Genomic DNA, 15,609 nt, shown 5'->3' on the forward strand with positions numbered 1-15,609 from the left:
TTCTGTAGTTGTCCATTTATTGTACAGATCTCCAATGACAGTCTGCCATTTCCTCCAGTCAGGGATTTTCAGCATGAATGCCTGCGAGGAAGGCTTTGCCACTGGGGGCCGAGACGGCTGCGTCCGGCTGTGGGATCTGAACTTCAAACCAATTACTGTCATCGATCTCAGGGAAACAGACCAAGGATATAAAGGTGACGTCAAACAGCCGGACGCTCTTACTTGAGCAGAGAAAGCATAGCTACTGAATGTGTTGGTGTCTTGAGTTACCACTACTACTGTAAAGAGAGCTAGAGAAAAGCAAAGAGAACATCCAGAATGCCAAAAAGCTGCTCTTTATTTAATGTCTTTTCTCCCAAACTAACATCCATTTCCTTTTCTTCATTTTCTTTTTCTGTTTGGTTTGTAATCTTGGACCTAACAGTAGCTAGAGGTGAAAATAGCCGAGGTGGGTGATGTTGTGTAGGACACAGTTAACAGCCATATTAGTATGTTTTTGGTAATCCCCTCAGTGTTCTCCTGTTCCCCTTGTGGGTTGCTAAGTCCCAGCTGTTGTGGTTATGCACTGGATACAGATGTCAGATGCACATCTAAATGTATACAGCACATACCTACCACCTCCATCCTTTTCTCTCTGTTAAATACCCCCTTGTCATTTGCAGACCAGCTTGATAACACGTGCTGTCATTGTATTTCCTGTTGAGAACCCCATCCTAGGCAGTCAATAGTTGGCTATTTGCACTGCCAATGCAGTTTTCCCTGTCCTTCCTCTCACACCCACTCCATGTATGTGTGGGCATATGTCTTTTTTGGTTTAGTCTTTGTGTGTAGCTTTTATTGTTCTTGATTGCCTGTGTGTGCGTGTGTACATTTGTGCGTGCGTGCGTGTGTGTGTGTTTACAGGGCTGTCAGTGCGTAGTGTGTGCTGGCGGGGAGATCACATCCTAGTGGGCACCCAGGACAGTGAGATCTTCGAGGTGGTGGTACACGACCGCAATAAGCCCTTCCTCATTATGCAGGGTCACTGTGAGGGAGAGCTGTGGGCGTTAGCCGTGCACCCCACCAAGCCGCTGGCGATGACTGGCAGTGATGACCGCTCAGTCAGGTGGATCACCAAGCTCGAACCGACATTATTTCTGCTGAGAATAAAATTTCAGTTGTTTGGTGTTTTTTTTTTTTCTGGATGTGGTTAGTGCATGAAGAGCAAAGATATAGTTTTTGACTACTGTGTCGAAGAAGATGTTTAAAAAAAAAATTAACGTTTCATGAACAGACGGTATTGTTTTACTGCATTTGGGTAGTAGTTTTGTTTGTTATGCAATGATTGATTCTGAAAGAGCTTTTCAGAATCAGAGATTAAAGTAATTTTGTATGTAATTTGTAGTCACAGCTAAAATTTACCCACAGTACTAGCTGCTATTAGAATCCTTTCCACTTACTCAGCAACTCTTCTGTGTCTAAAGGATCTGGAGCCTGATAGATCATGCACTGATAGCTCGTTGTAACATGGAGGAGCCCATACGCTGCGCTGCAGTGAGCACTGATGGCATTCACTTGGCGCTGGGTATGAAGGATGGCTCTTTCACTGTTCTCAGAGTCAGGTGAGTACACCTGTCCCGAGGTCACCTCCACTCTAGATCGCTAAACACAAGATCTATTCAATACTCTGAAGGTACCACGTTCACTAAGTATTCATTTTTACTTGACCCATTCGAGTTCTTTACTGAGCCCATTGCATGATTCTCTCCTTCTATCCAGAGACATGACTGAGGTGGTCCACATCAAGGACAGGAAGGAGGCCATCCATGAGCTGAAGTACTCCCCAGATGGGGCCCACCTGGCTGTGGGCTCCAATGATAACTCGGTGGATATTTACGGTGTGGTGCAGAGGTACAAGAAGGTGGGAGAGTGCATCGGCTCCACCAGCTTCATCACGCACATGGATTGGTCGACAGACAGCAAGTACCTGCAGACAAATGACGGCAGTGGTAGAAGGCTTTTCTACAGGATGCCTAGTAAGCACAAGGCTGCCATTTTTAACTTCCCTGTGTTCACTTTCCTGTTGAATCAGCGTTATTGCTGGGTTTCAGTCACATGACTTTTGGCCTGTGGTTTTACTTCCAGTAAAACACTTGGTGGTCAACAAACAAAATGGCCACAGGCGATGCAAAACGCAATGCTGCCCTTTTCCGAGTATTACAGGAGTTTAGAAGCCAGTGTTCGTCAAAGATACCTCAATAAAATTATGTGATGGAGTAGACCCTTACACATTGAAACCGAAAGATTTTTCGTTCAAAGTGAAGGATTATCCGTCTGTTGAGTTTCCAGACATTTCCAACTACTTGGTTCAGCAAACGTCGTTCTACTCAGCAAAACAAACGAAAGCCTTCAAGAGCATGGAAATAATTTACTCAGGCAGCCTCGCAAGAGCAGTCATTCCACACTCAACATGACAGAGAAAAAGCACAGCCGTAGCACAACCATGGTAACCAGGGATTAAATTGGGCCGGGGGCTGTCCGGGGCTCAGCACCGCCACATAACATCTCCAACGTCAGGCATGAATGAACACATATTCGATTGTCAGCGTAAACGCTGGAAAATATAATAACAGCAGTGAGAGTTGAGTAAAGGCTCTAAGGCTGAGGTTAAGGGGGAATCATAAATTATTTTATATATATATTTTACATACCTTTCACAAAGTGACACAGCACACTCGAGCGTGTTCCCATTGGATCCATTTGCCTCCAAAGACAGGTTTCTAAGCCACTGGTTATGGCGTTTTGAAGAAAAATCCTTAACTCGTTCACCATCATGAACAACTGCCTTCGCATGTGGCAGCACGCATGTGGCATTTCTGTCTTCTTCTACTGACGTTTCCATCGCTAGCTCTTACTGATATCGCAACTGGTTGACCTCCAAATGTTTTTCGAAAGCCCGGGTGAAACGTCATGAAACCCAGCGATATCGTTGCTTTTAAACTGTAGCTCTACCATTGTCTCAGAGCATACGTTCTGCAGAATACCATGGCAAAATTGCAACATCAGATTAAGATCATGGTTGCTTAGTTGTCATCCTGTGACACCGTTGTGTGAGATAACGTGTCTTTATTCTCTTAGGTGGTAAGGAAATTTCTAACAGGGAGGAGTTGAAGCTCGTACAGTGGTCATCATGGACGTGTGTGTTGGGTCCTGAGGTGAACGGAATATGGCCCAAGTACTCTGAGATTAATGACATAAACTCTGTGGATGCCAACTTTAATAATCAAGTATTAGTAACTGCAGACGACTATGGATTAGTAAAACTTTTACGATACCCATGTGTAAAAAAAGGTAAGGAGGACCATATAGTTGAATAATGAAAAGCTATTGCCCACACCTGTTCAATTTATCTGTCTAGAATGGTTCAAGCATTTACATTTCGTCTTGATTGCAGGTGCAAAATTTAAAAAGTATTTGGGCCATTCAGCCCACATAACCAATGCCAGATGGTCCCATGACTACCAGTGGGTAATAACCATCGGTGGTGCTGACCATTCTGTGTTCCAGTGGAAATTCATCCCAGAGAGAAAGTCTAAGGAGGCCCTGCACATAGCGCCGCAAGGTAAGGTGCCATCATATCGCACTCATTAATATCAACATTTAATGATATCATTCTGATTTCGCCCTTCCCACGTACTGGAAACCCATGTATATCACTCCCCTACCACATTGCTATAATTTCAACAATGATTTGTAAAGTAGAGGCCGTCACATAAATCTACTCAAATAACTTGGAGCGCAGACTTGCATCCGTATTTCTCGGTTGCATTTTTTCAGAGACAGACGGCGAGTGTGCTCTCTGAAATTGAAGTACCTTTTAACTGCCTTTCCATTTAATTTTCCTAATGGATCTAATAGACCCTCATCTGCCAGGGCTGCTTATTGCCTTGTCTCGGCAGGACGCTGTTTTTGCTGTGTCAGCATTTTCTTGAATTGGTCTCGAGTAACGTCACCGTAAAGCATGACCACCTGAAAAATAGGAGATGTTACAGTGGCTGGGAATTTTCTTCTCTGATCCAACTTGGCTTTTAGTGAAAACAAGATGCTACATTTCTTGTCCTGTAGTCACACAGTCAGATATTTCTGTCTGGTTTAGAAGCAAAAAAAAAAGGAAAAAAAAAGGATTTTGCTGGTGAAGTTTGATGCAGTAGCCACTCTTTAATCTTGCAGAGACCTTAGCAGACTCTAACAGCGAGGAGTCCGACTCTGACCAGTCAGATGTACCTGAGATGGACTCAGAAATCGAACAGGAGACACAGCTCACATATCGCCGACAGGTGGGCGATGAATTGACAGATTTACCACTCTCGAATTAACAAGTGAATTGATAATTGGGATTTTGTAAATATCATCGTGCCGCTTACACATGCCCAGGTTTACAAAGAAGATCTACCTCACCTTAAAGAGCAATGCAAAGAGAAGCACCGAGCGGTGGCCATGAAAAAGAGAGAGCGAGCACCGGGGAGCAGGATTAAACTCCACTTTGTTCATGGGTAGGACAACTCAGACTCCTTCTGTAACACAATTAAAGAAAAACCCTCAAAGCCAGCCAAAACCCCAACACAAATATTGAACAACTAACATATGGAAAGCATGATCGTCCATTTTTCTGCCGCTTCTGGGTGCGAGTGCAGCGGGGCAAACAAAGCAGCCCAAAAGTTCTGTTCAGTCAAGGGCAGTGATTTCAGTTTAAAGACATATTGGACTACTGAAATTTGAAGTTGCCTTGAGCAATTTCAAGTAATCTTGCATCTAAAATAGTTAATTTATTTACTACATTTAAAGATAATGTGTTTCAAAATATCCAATGAATTGCAGATAGCTGGTATGTTTAGAAGTTTTAGTGTGATACCTGTCATTTTTCTGTGCTTACAGTTATAGAGGCTACGACTGTAGGAGCAACCTGTTCTACACCCAGACAGGGGAGATAGTCTACCACGTGGCTGCTGTGGGGGTGGTGTACAACAGACAACAAAACACTCAGCGCTTCTACATGGGCCACGATGATGACATCCTCTGTCTGGCAATCCACCCTCTTAAGGACTTCGTAGCAACAGGCCAGGTAGCTTCCTTCCACAGCTGCCATCAAATATTAAAAGACCTGGTTTGAGTGACATATAGCTACCCCCCCCCCCACACACACACACAAACACCCTTAATCCTTCAAAAATCAGAGCATCCTCACAACTGCAAGTCTACAGGGCTCAAGAATGTGTAATTCTTTTGTAGGTACCGTTATCAGCGCTGCACTGAGTTATTTGTGAGGGGACATATTGAATTTGATTTTACAAGGACACTGTTGTTCATCCAGGTGGGCCGAGATTCCCCTGTCCACATATGGGACACAGAGATGCTGAAACCCATGTCAGTGCTGAAAGGATTCCACCAGCTTGGCGTGTGCGCTCTGGACTTCTCAGGTGTCTTGAGGCTTTTCCCCCCCCACATCTGCTATTCAGGGTGATCCTTGGAGATTGTATTGATTAAAAAAGATGCACAAAAGCACGAAGGCTTTCTTTAGGTCTTCCAGTCTGGAATCAATGAGAGAAGGAAAAAGACTTCACTGCTCATGGAGGATATGGACCAGTTCACAGGCTCATATCCTTTGCCAATTTACAAGCAACAATGAAAGCTGCTTTCCCTGCTGTCTTTGTTGCTGTGGCAGTTTGACAGCAGCAAGGTGGAACCACTCATCTCTCTTCCTCTAATTGGCTCCAGACAGAGGCAGAGTGGTGATTTCTATGTCAATATCTGTGAATATCTGCCATGGATCAGACCCAGCAGGCTGCCTTCATGTTTCTAACAAGCATTGAACTCAAGCAAGAGCTGACTTTGTCAGTACTGACTTTTAATTATATTAATCTTTTTAATTACCAATTCAAAGTACATTTTATGTACTTTGTGCTCTTTTAATTATGTTTTATACATGATTGTTCCTATTTGTTTTTATTTACTCTCTTTTAATTATATTTCATATGGTTGTTCCTTTTCCGTCTCTATTTGTGTAAAGCACACTGAACTGCCCTGTGTACGAAATGTGCTATATACATAAACTTGCTTGCTTGCTACTGTATTGAATGGAGCCATTTTGTTTTTCCTCCCCGCAGCGGATGGCAAACGGCTAGCCTCGGTGGGTCTTGATGACAATCACACCATTGTCCTGTGGGACTGGAGGAAGGGTGAGAAGCTCTCAGCCATACGGTCAGTACCGTGGTCTTAGCATGACTCCACATCAGTTTATGATGCGAGCCAGCTGCTCTCACATTAGGAAGAGCAGTTACAATGCCACAGGTTTTGTTAATAAGACCCTCCTTTTAAATCTGAAGACACTTAGAGCCTCACCACTTTAGATATAGACATTTATAGACGAGCGCCAAATAAAAATTATGATTGATAGAGAAGAGATGTTGGGAGAATTGCCTTGCAGATTATGACGCTGCGCCGCTCTGAATATAGAGCACCGAACGCTGCTAAATCAGGTTGGAAAAAAGGGTGTCAAAAAGAAGTAATATCACACACTGGACTGTCACTAGATTTGAAAATGAGAGTAGATTTGTAATGGGGAGTGGCTTCTCCATAGAATAAAAGCCAAATTTCCCTACATGCCATAAGAACTGAAGAAGCCAATTGGACAAATAGATCCAAAATTTTCAGATCTGCAGTGAGAGTTGAATGTATGTTCTTACTTATTTTTGACATTGTTTGTTCCTGGATGACTGATATGAATCTTCAAGGTTAGAGTAGGGGTTTGTCTCAGGGTGGCAATTGTTGCTCCGTAATCATTTGCACTTACTTTTAGGGCGTTTTCACACCTATTGTCCATTTGCTTTGGTCTGAATCAGTGGATGAGTTGCTACGTTGTTGTGTTTTGCCTTTGGTTTTCAAGCAAACCAAAACGCATCAGCAAAAGCCATGTGGGAGCTGTCACAACTTTCATTGGTCAGAAATCTAGCGGGGTTGTCGGGCGGAGAAAGGAGAGTTTGCTTTTCTTCTGGGATAGCTATCCAAAATGGACCATCGGCAGAACTGGCATTTGTTCATTGCAGTGATCGTTTGGGCCATATACCAAGCCAAAATATGTGAGCTGAATGGTTAATTTAAGTGCATTTAAAAGCAACATCTAGAAAGCAGTTTGTTGCTTCACATTATACGAAGAAAACATGTGATGGGAGCTGGTTTAATCCAAAAAAAATGCACAATGCTTCCTGCAGTTGGGTCGGATCGAGGTTAGATCATGTTCATACCACAAAACGAACCATAACAGAATTTGTTTGTAACCAAACTGAGACCACCTCTTCAACAGGGTCTTGGTCCGGTTGTTTTGGTCCACACTCGAGTGTGATTACTGTGTTCACACCTGCCCAAATGAAGTGCAGCGATGGGTAAACGCTCCAGGGTTCGATTGAAACGGACCAAACATCTCAGGTGTGAAAGCACCCTTAATCCATAAGTGCTATGCTCTCATCCTGGTGACGTGGGGCTATTTGATGCATGATGCAAAGGATACGTGTGAATTATTAAGCACGCCAGATTTGCATATTTGATACAAGTAGGTTACTTCATCAGACTTTCAGTATGAATTGTTGTCATACATGAGCAGTATTCGATTGTAAGGAAAATTATGCCCAAATGTTCCACCTTTAAGGTAAGGTGTAAGACATTTAACTGGGAAAGCAAAAGGATAGAGGGGATCCATCTGAAAACTCGGCAAAAAAAATCTGGCTTTGTTCCTCAGCCCACTTGGTATTCATATTTAGTATCTACTCCACTGAAATCCTCTCTGGCTGGTTGGAGCAGAGCATGCAGGCAGCTCTCCTGCGTGTTACTGTGTGTCGGGCTTCCAATACGGCTCAGGGACAGCTTGGAGCTGCACTAATCTTCTTTGCAGACCCTGGTGGGCAGTGCAGTGAGGCGGGCAGAGGGAAATGGGGCCTGACAGAGCCTGCCTTGTACACTGCACCGCCTAGTCCTCAGCTGGGAGAGGAGAATGGTGTGAGGGAGGGAAGGAAGGAGGGAGGGGCCAAGGGCAAGCGGAGGGTATGCAAGGGCGAGTGCGAAAGACAGAAGGAGGGGTGGGGCTGTTGTGGGGTGTATGTTTGGGGGGTGGGGTATCATATTGCTCTGGCCTCAGTGAGGCTCAGTGATGCAGCAGCACAAAGGGCAGCGATTAGAGAACTTGGAGCATCAGGTACGCTCCAACGCATCAGGCAGGGACACGGCTACTGATCCTTATTGTTCATATTGTGTAAAGCAATCAGTAGGCCAGAGAGGGAGGCCACTGCAATGGGCTGCATTCTTTCGCTCTAAAACCTAATGCTTGGCCAGCTTCTCATTCCTTTTTTATGATTTCAAATGCTTGATTAATTTCAATATGGAATTTCTTTTTCATGACATGCAAATTGTTTCTTCAGGGGAAGTAAGGACAAGATATTCGTTGTCAAGATAAATCCCTACTTGCCTGACAAGCTCATCACAGCCGGCGTGAAACATATGAAGTTCTGGCATAAAGCTGGTAAGACACCCCACCCCCCCACCCCCCTTGGTGTGCTTCACTGTAAAAGAGAGATTTAGCACCTTAATAGAAATGCAGTGGCGACTGGCCCGGCTTAGACGTGACACATCTCAGTGTGAGCTGATTGGTCGTTCTGTCTTTCCAGGTGGTGGTTTAATTGGGCGTAAGGGGAACATGGGGAAGACAGAAACTATGATGTGTGCTGTGTATGGCTGGACAGAGGAGATGGTGTTCTCAGGCACATGCACGGGAGACATTTGTATCTGGAGGGACATGTTCCTGATGAAGACGGTCAAGGCCCACGACGGCCCGGTCTTCAGCATGCACGCACTAGAAAAGGTAGCGGAGGGGGAGGGGTTAACACACTAGCTAGCGGGGGGCTTGCTTTGGAGTGTCAGAAATATTTGAATTACACTTTCAGTCCCTTTTTATCTACGTCCACCTCTTTGTCTTTTTCTGTCTTTGTCCATCTTTTATTTTTTTAATCACAGTTGAGTAGTGTACAGTAGTTGATGAAATTCGCTTTGTCAGATGAAAAATGCAGTCAGCAGAGATTGTTGCAGTTTTAAATGTGCAGTTTTATTGTCCAACCCTTTAGGGATTTGTTACTGGAGGCAAGGATGGTATAGTTGCTCTGTGGGATGACACCTTCGAGAGATGTCTTAAGACCTACGCCATCAAGAGAGCAGTTCTTGCTCCAGGCTCCAAAGGTAAAAGGTTAAACTTGCTATTTACTCTGCCTTTGTCTTGGATACAGTCGTCTGTTCCCCTCGTTCCAAGGTGACACTAAAATCATCCAACACAAACCCATTCATTCATTGCTTTAGTTGGAATTGGGCTTTCTTCCGATGTCCTTGTTCAAAGAAAGGTGTCTGACGTCATGCTATAATTCACTTACTCTTCCATAGGGTTGCTCTTGGAGGACAACCCCTCCATACGTGCCATATCACTCGGCCACGGCCATATCCTAGTGGGAACCAAGAACGGTGAGATCCTGGAGGTAGACAAAAGTGGCCCCATCACTCTGTTGGTTCAGGTGTGTATACTGCAGACTCTGAGCACATCTGGTATAAAAACAAGACAAATATTTGTCATAAATCTGATGATACAGTACATCGAGCCCCAGCTGTGTTCCACCAATTCGTAACAAGGCAGTGACGTGGAAGCCAGCTTTCAGCACTCTGGTTAGGTGGAAGCCAGTGAGGTGTCTGTAATGGTAGGCATGAGGGTTTTCCAAGCTAATTTGGATTTGAAGGACTGCATATGCACTGGGTTACCAGTGGAAAGTGAGTAAAACTGTTCTGTGTCTTTAATGTGATTATAAAGCCACTACTCTCTGTCTTACACCACAATGGAAAATCACAGAGGAAATGGCTATAAAGAGTGATGAATTACTGCTGCTAAAAGGCAGAATGTTCATCTAGTTAAGTGATCCTATGATGTCCCCCAGGCTCCTCTGAATGTAGACAGCTAGAGTTAATGTTATTGGCTGCCCTTTCGAAATGGTTGAGAACTTAAAAGCGAAAATTTTCATGATTGATGTCAGCTGATGAACGCTCCAAGGGTTCCCCTTGCTGGGCTAATTTAACTGATTTTTACCAGGCTGTGTGTAAGTATTTTAACCCATTTGCAATGGTGAAACTCAATTTTTGAGGTTGCTGTAGCCTTTCTTTACATATAAGTATATAAACCCATCTAGTCATATGGTTTTATTAATTCATAAAACTCATGCAATATCTAACATACTGCCATATCGTAAAATCTGATTGTTGCATTATGTTCAAGTTTATCTTTGTTTATCTTTTACCTTTTTTGGCTTGTTTTTTAGAACAGAATACCTCTCTTGTATTTATATGAAAATGTCAGTAGTGCAATGTTAGTGTGTGTGTGTGTGTGTATGTGTGTGTGTGTGTGTGTGTGTGTGCGTGCGCGCGCACACCTACAGGGTCATATGGAGGGCGAGGTGTGGGGCTTGGCCACTCATCCCCATCTTCCTCTTTGTGCCACTGTCAGCGATGACAAAACCCTACGCATTTGGGACCTCTCCCCCAGCCACTGTATGCTGGCTGTGCGCAAGCTGAGGAAAGGTGAGTCACAACTCAAACAGGGAGAGATACCTATCTCTGTGGCAAAGTGGTGCTGATAAGTGCTTTGTTCACTAGGAATGCAAGCACAGACAAATGTGATTCACCATTCAATGGGGAGCGAGATATCAGCAATTTCTTCTGTTTGATGAAATGGCTGATAGATGACACGTTGGTCCCTGGGATATTTTTTTTTTCTCCATAGGGGGCCGGTGTTGCTGCTTCTCCCCTGATGGCAAGGCTCTAGCCGTGGGCCTGAATGACGGCAGCTTCCTCATTGTAAACGCAGACACCCTGGAGGACCTGGTGTCCTTCCACCACCGCAAGGACATCATCTCCGATATCAGGTTCTCTCCAGGTCTGTGCTTTGCTTCACCTCCCCATTTTCTCTCTCCCAGCAGAAAGCCCTCCTCAAATCGTGCATGTGGAGAAACTAGGCCTCAAATAATCAAAGTGCCCTTGACATCAGCCCAGTTTATCATGGATGCTGGGCAGAAATGAAGCAATTTCTACCTTTAATGTAGCTGTGAAGTGTTAGGTACACATATTTCCTGCCCACTGTTGGGGAGACGTTGCTGCAGGCCTGACCCAAATTATTGGCTCCCTGTAATAAGGCCAGACAGAGAGACAGCCAGAGAGGGATGTGAAACAGAGGGGACAGACAAAAGTAAGAGCAGGATACTAAACTCTTTCTTCTGGACATTTAATCTTAGTCTGCAATGCAGGGGATCCTGTTTCTCGAACCCTGTTCTCTAACACACTCAGTGTCACCTGCGCCTCTGCAGAAGTGTCTATATTAGACTGTGTTAGCAATTAGGATTTCAAAACTGTATACTAAATTCAGGGTTTACAGATTTGCTTTTTTTTGGTTGAAATGATTGCAACCAGTTGATTCTTTGCAAAAACTGGTTTGTTAGAAAAACTGCATGGATCACTTCTGTTATGGAATTGGTTCTTTATCTAAATGCTATCCGTTAGATTGATTAATTTAATTTTCTCCTCTCCCTCTGCTTTTTTTGCCCAGTTTCTGGGAAGTATCTTGGAGTAGCGTCAGGGGACAGCTTTGTGGACATTTACAACGTGATGAGCAGTAAAAGAGTCGGCGTGTGTAAGGGATCCCTCAACTACATCACCCATCTGGACTGGGACAAGAGAGGTAAACGTGCTTGCTCAACTGCTATGCTGCTCTGTAGTACAATCTTAGTGAATGATCAGGAGTGATATAATAGTTTGCATGAGGCGTCTGTGAAAAACCAATTTAAAGTGGGTGATTATGGATTTAAAATGGTCCTCTTGGAATACAGTTACACACCAGGGTCCACTGGGATGTTTCATTTTACAGGGAAACTACTTCAAGTCAACACTGGTGCTAAAGAGCAATTATTTTTTGAAGCTCCTCGTGGCAAGAGGCAGACCATCCCGGCTACAGAGGTAAGCAGCAGCAACAGCCCAGGAGCAGCCATAGATGTGCTGTGGTTATGGCATTAATGGCCCACATTTTTCCCCCGGGAAGCGGGAACGGCTCGGGGAAGGGCATTGAAGCATTAACACGGCCCACTTTTCACCAGTATCGTTCTAATTACAACAGTGGAAATGGGATGGTGTTTAGGGTCTCTTTTATTCAGAGTGACATTTAGATACCTTGCACGGCCCACTGTGTGTGTGTGTGTGGGGGGGGCATTAAGAAAATGGGGGTTGGAGTCAGAGATGATAGATACCGTTAGGATTGGTGCCAGGTCACGTCTCACAGGAGCCCCTGGTGTCCTTTACTACCACCCCCCTTTTTCTTCACTCCACTTTTCTGTCTCATCCTGTCTTGACACATTCAACCTCATTATCCCTCCTCCCCTGTCCTCATTCTCACCTCCTTATTATCCTGGTCAGGTGGAGAAGATAGACTGGCATACATGGACGTGTGTCCTGGGAACATCTGTTGAGGGCATCTGGCCTGTTATCAGTGAGGTCACTGAGGTGACCTCTGCCTGCCTTAGCAATGACAGAAAGGTGCTAGCAACAGGAGATGACCTAGGATATGTGAAGCTATTCAGATACCCTGTCAAGGTAAGACACACAGACTGATCGCAGGCCTATATCTCTGTTTCACTATTTCGCCTGTCTTATTCGGAGATCTTACAGCACCAGGTTTGAGTGTTTGACTCGGTGTACCTTTTGTGCTAATGTCGCGCTATGTTAATTCTGTGTTAGTGTCACCAGTGTTACTGTAAATAAATGCTGTCCTCCCTTCCCCAGGGAAAGTATGCAAAGTTCAAACGCTATGTGGCCCACAGCACAAATGTTACTAATGTGCGATGGACTCATGATGACAGCCTCTTGGTAACGGTTGGCGGTGGTGACACATGCCTCATGATCTGGGCCCATGAGGCTGAGGGCCACCGGGAATTTCGACAGTGTGATAGTGAGGAGTCGGACATCGAGAGTGAGGACGATGGAGGTGAGAGGCAAGCTTTGCTTTGAGGCTGTCGTTCATATGTGGTACGAGAAAGATTCCTGTTTTCAGAACTGTATCCTTGTTGCTGCTGTTATTGATCAGGTTATGACAGTGATGTGATGAGGGAGAATGAGATCAACTACACCATCAAGGCCTTATCCACCAATGTGCGACCCATGACTGGGATCAAACCCCATTTGCAGCTAAAAGAGCCTTCAGCTGATGAAAGGTAAACCGTGATGCAGCCCTGGAGATTTTCTCCAAGACTTGGTGAGCGTATATTGAGCAGTCAGAGGACTACGAGGAGACTCAGTCGTCACAAAGTATGGCTTCATGGCACCAACTGAAGCCAGACCACTAGATGCTGACTTATTCAGTGTATCTTTTCTTTCCTGCATGTAATTCCAGTCTTATCTCTGTCTCTTTGAAATAACTTGACCTTTTTCTGCTCTTCTGCTCTTCTGCTCTTCTTCTCTCCTTTAATGGCTGATCATGTCTCTGTCCTGCTCCCTTGTTTAACACAACTTGAAGGCAGGGGGTGGTCAGGTAAGATCCGATGTTTCAGTTTTTACAAACAAATGAAACTAGGCGTCGGAGAAATGACTTGGTGTTAGATGAGAGATGTAAAACAGTTAAAATAAAGTACTCTTTTTCTTTTCAGATAAAGCATCAGGTGAGATGTTTTATCATAAAGCTACAATCCTGAAGATTTGCGTAAATAATATTTGCATGAATAAGATTCGCATAAATAAGTGCAGTTTAATACTTTATCAAGGGTGTATTTATGACAATAGCTAATTTGTGGATATCCGAATTGCCAATACTTAAATGCTTCCCATTGGGGAGGACTATTCCAGGAAAACATTATACAGTACATAACATTTTATGTCGTCACCATAACATCCAAATGCAGAAGAGTAAGGCAGGTAATGGCCAGTTTGAAGAAGAAGCAAAGCTGTGGTTAACAGGAGAAGACCTTTACCAACAGAGACTTAAACATCAAGAGCTAAAACTCATGTTTAACCTGTTCTTTTAACATGGGGGAAGGTGCTGACACAACAGCACTTTTGACAGTATTGTTTCAAATGGATTTATTGGCTTTAGTGGTCCAAATGCCATTGCAATTATCAGTGCTGTATAGGTGTCTGTAATTTTAACCAAGATGACAATCTTCAGGATTATAGCTTTATTGAGAATTAAAGCAAGGATTTCTAGACTCCATTTAATAATGTATTTATTTATGCAAGGCGGCATGGTGGCACAGGGGTTAGCGCGGTCTCCTCACAGCAACAAGGCCCTGGCTTCGAGCCCCGGGGTAGTCCAACCTTGGTGGGTCATCCCAGGTTGTTCTCAGTGTGGAGTTTGCATGTTCTCCCCATGCCTGCATGGGTTTCCTCTGGGGGCTCCGGTTTCCTCCCACAGTCCGAAGACATGTAGGTCAGGTGAATTGGCCATACTAAATTGTCCCTAGGAATGAATGTGTGTGTGTGTGTGTGTGTGTGTGTGTGGGGGGGGGGGGGGCCCTGTGATGGCCTGCCCAGAGTGTCTCCCTGCCTGCCGCCCAATGACTGCTGGAATAGGCTCCAGCATCCCTGAGAGCAGGATAAGCAGTTAAGATAATGAATGGATGGATGGATTATTTATGCAATAAAAATATGGAATGATGGAGCAAGAATATGTCGTTCATGAATAAGCATAGATCACAGACTTTACCAGAATTGGTCTTACTTGCCATTTTTTTCGAGGGGGGGGGTCTTTTTTCTGATGATTTATGTAAAAGGCATTTGTTGCTTTGGGCTTATCGATTGCCTCAACTGCTTATGGCGGTGGCACAAACATCTACATGGCATCCACGAGGCAGTGGTTGTCATAGAGATGGGCATGGTTGTTATGGTTACACCTTGGCACTGACTGATGTGTTTTATGTCCTCAGTGGCTAAAGTGTTGTGTTGCGTGAGTGACAGTGGGGCAGCAGTGAACGCTGTGAGAAGCCTTTTCCTAATACCTACTTTCTCTTTGTTACTGCTGCCGTGAAGAGGGTCAAGGTAAGCCACATGTTGGGTGTTAATTTTTTTAATCTATTCATACTTGTGAGATTTTACTCCATCCCGGTTTAGAGAGGATAGCTCACCCCCCCTTTTTTTTGTATCCCATATCCAATCCTCCCCGTCCACTAGCCGAGAGTCTCCAAAGAGGTCACAGCAACAGTTTGTCCATACATTTATTTGTTGATCATCAAATCTGTTCCTGTTCGCAACTGCATCTTGTATTAAACTTAAAATTGTCCAACCTCTCTTTTTTTATTTTTTATAAAACAGAATCAATATCTTTCTATATGCATTTAGTCATCTTCAAACTCTCATTCCTTTCAGAAATAAAAAAACACGGTGTTGATAAAATGGGGGTAATTTACTCAGGAATTTACTATCTGCTTTTCCTTGCGTGGCAAATAGGTTGCTGTCCTCTTAAATATCAGTCTTCCTTATTGATCACAGTATCTGATAGCTGCCCATTCAATCAATCTTACA

General features: G+C 44.1%; 1 protein-coding gene across 1 annotated transcript in view; it reads left to right on the forward strand.

Annotated features, from left to right (window-relative positions):
* Nucleotides 1-15,609, forward strand: part of eml5 (EMAP like 5) — a 45,776-nt gene that overhangs the window by 21,989 nt on the left and 8,178 nt on the right. The window contains exons 6-27 of the mRNA XM_056295474.1: nt 59-194; nt 904-1,105; nt 1,464-1,601; nt 1,759-2,015; nt 3,118-3,330; nt 3,434-3,601; nt 4,210-4,316; nt 4,414-4,532; nt 4,915-5,101; nt 5,351-5,456; nt 6,144-6,237; nt 8,448-8,548; nt 8,694-8,887; nt 9,147-9,258; nt 9,457-9,584; nt 10,494-10,635; nt 10,838-10,990; nt 11,657-11,788; nt 11,975-12,063; nt 12,517-12,693; nt 12,883-13,084; nt 13,184-13,310. Of these exons, the coding sequence (XP_056151449.1) occupies nt 59-194; nt 904-1,105; nt 1,464-1,601; nt 1,759-2,015; nt 3,118-3,330; nt 3,434-3,601; nt 4,210-4,316; nt 4,414-4,532; nt 4,915-5,101; nt 5,351-5,456; nt 6,144-6,237; nt 8,448-8,548; nt 8,694-8,887; nt 9,147-9,258; nt 9,457-9,584; nt 10,494-10,635; nt 10,838-10,990; nt 11,657-11,788; nt 11,975-12,063; nt 12,517-12,693; nt 12,883-13,084; nt 13,184-13,310 (3,284 nt within the window). The remainder of the gene's footprint in view (nt 1-58; nt 195-903; nt 1,106-1,463; nt 1,602-1,758; nt 2,016-3,117; nt 3,331-3,433; nt 3,602-4,209; nt 4,317-4,413; nt 4,533-4,914; nt 5,102-5,350; nt 5,457-6,143; nt 6,238-8,447; nt 8,549-8,693; nt 8,888-9,146; nt 9,259-9,456; nt 9,585-10,493; nt 10,636-10,837; nt 10,991-11,656; nt 11,789-11,974; nt 12,064-12,516; nt 12,694-12,882; nt 13,085-13,183; nt 13,311-15,609) is intronic.

This window comes from Lampris incognitus, chromosome 16, assembly GCF_029633865.1.
Source record: "Lampris incognitus isolate fLamInc1 chromosome 16, fLamInc1.hap2, whole genome shotgun sequence".
In the NCBI taxonomy this organism is placed as follows: domain Eukaryota; kingdom Metazoa; phylum Chordata; class Actinopteri; order Lampriformes; family Lampridae; genus Lampris; species Lampris incognitus.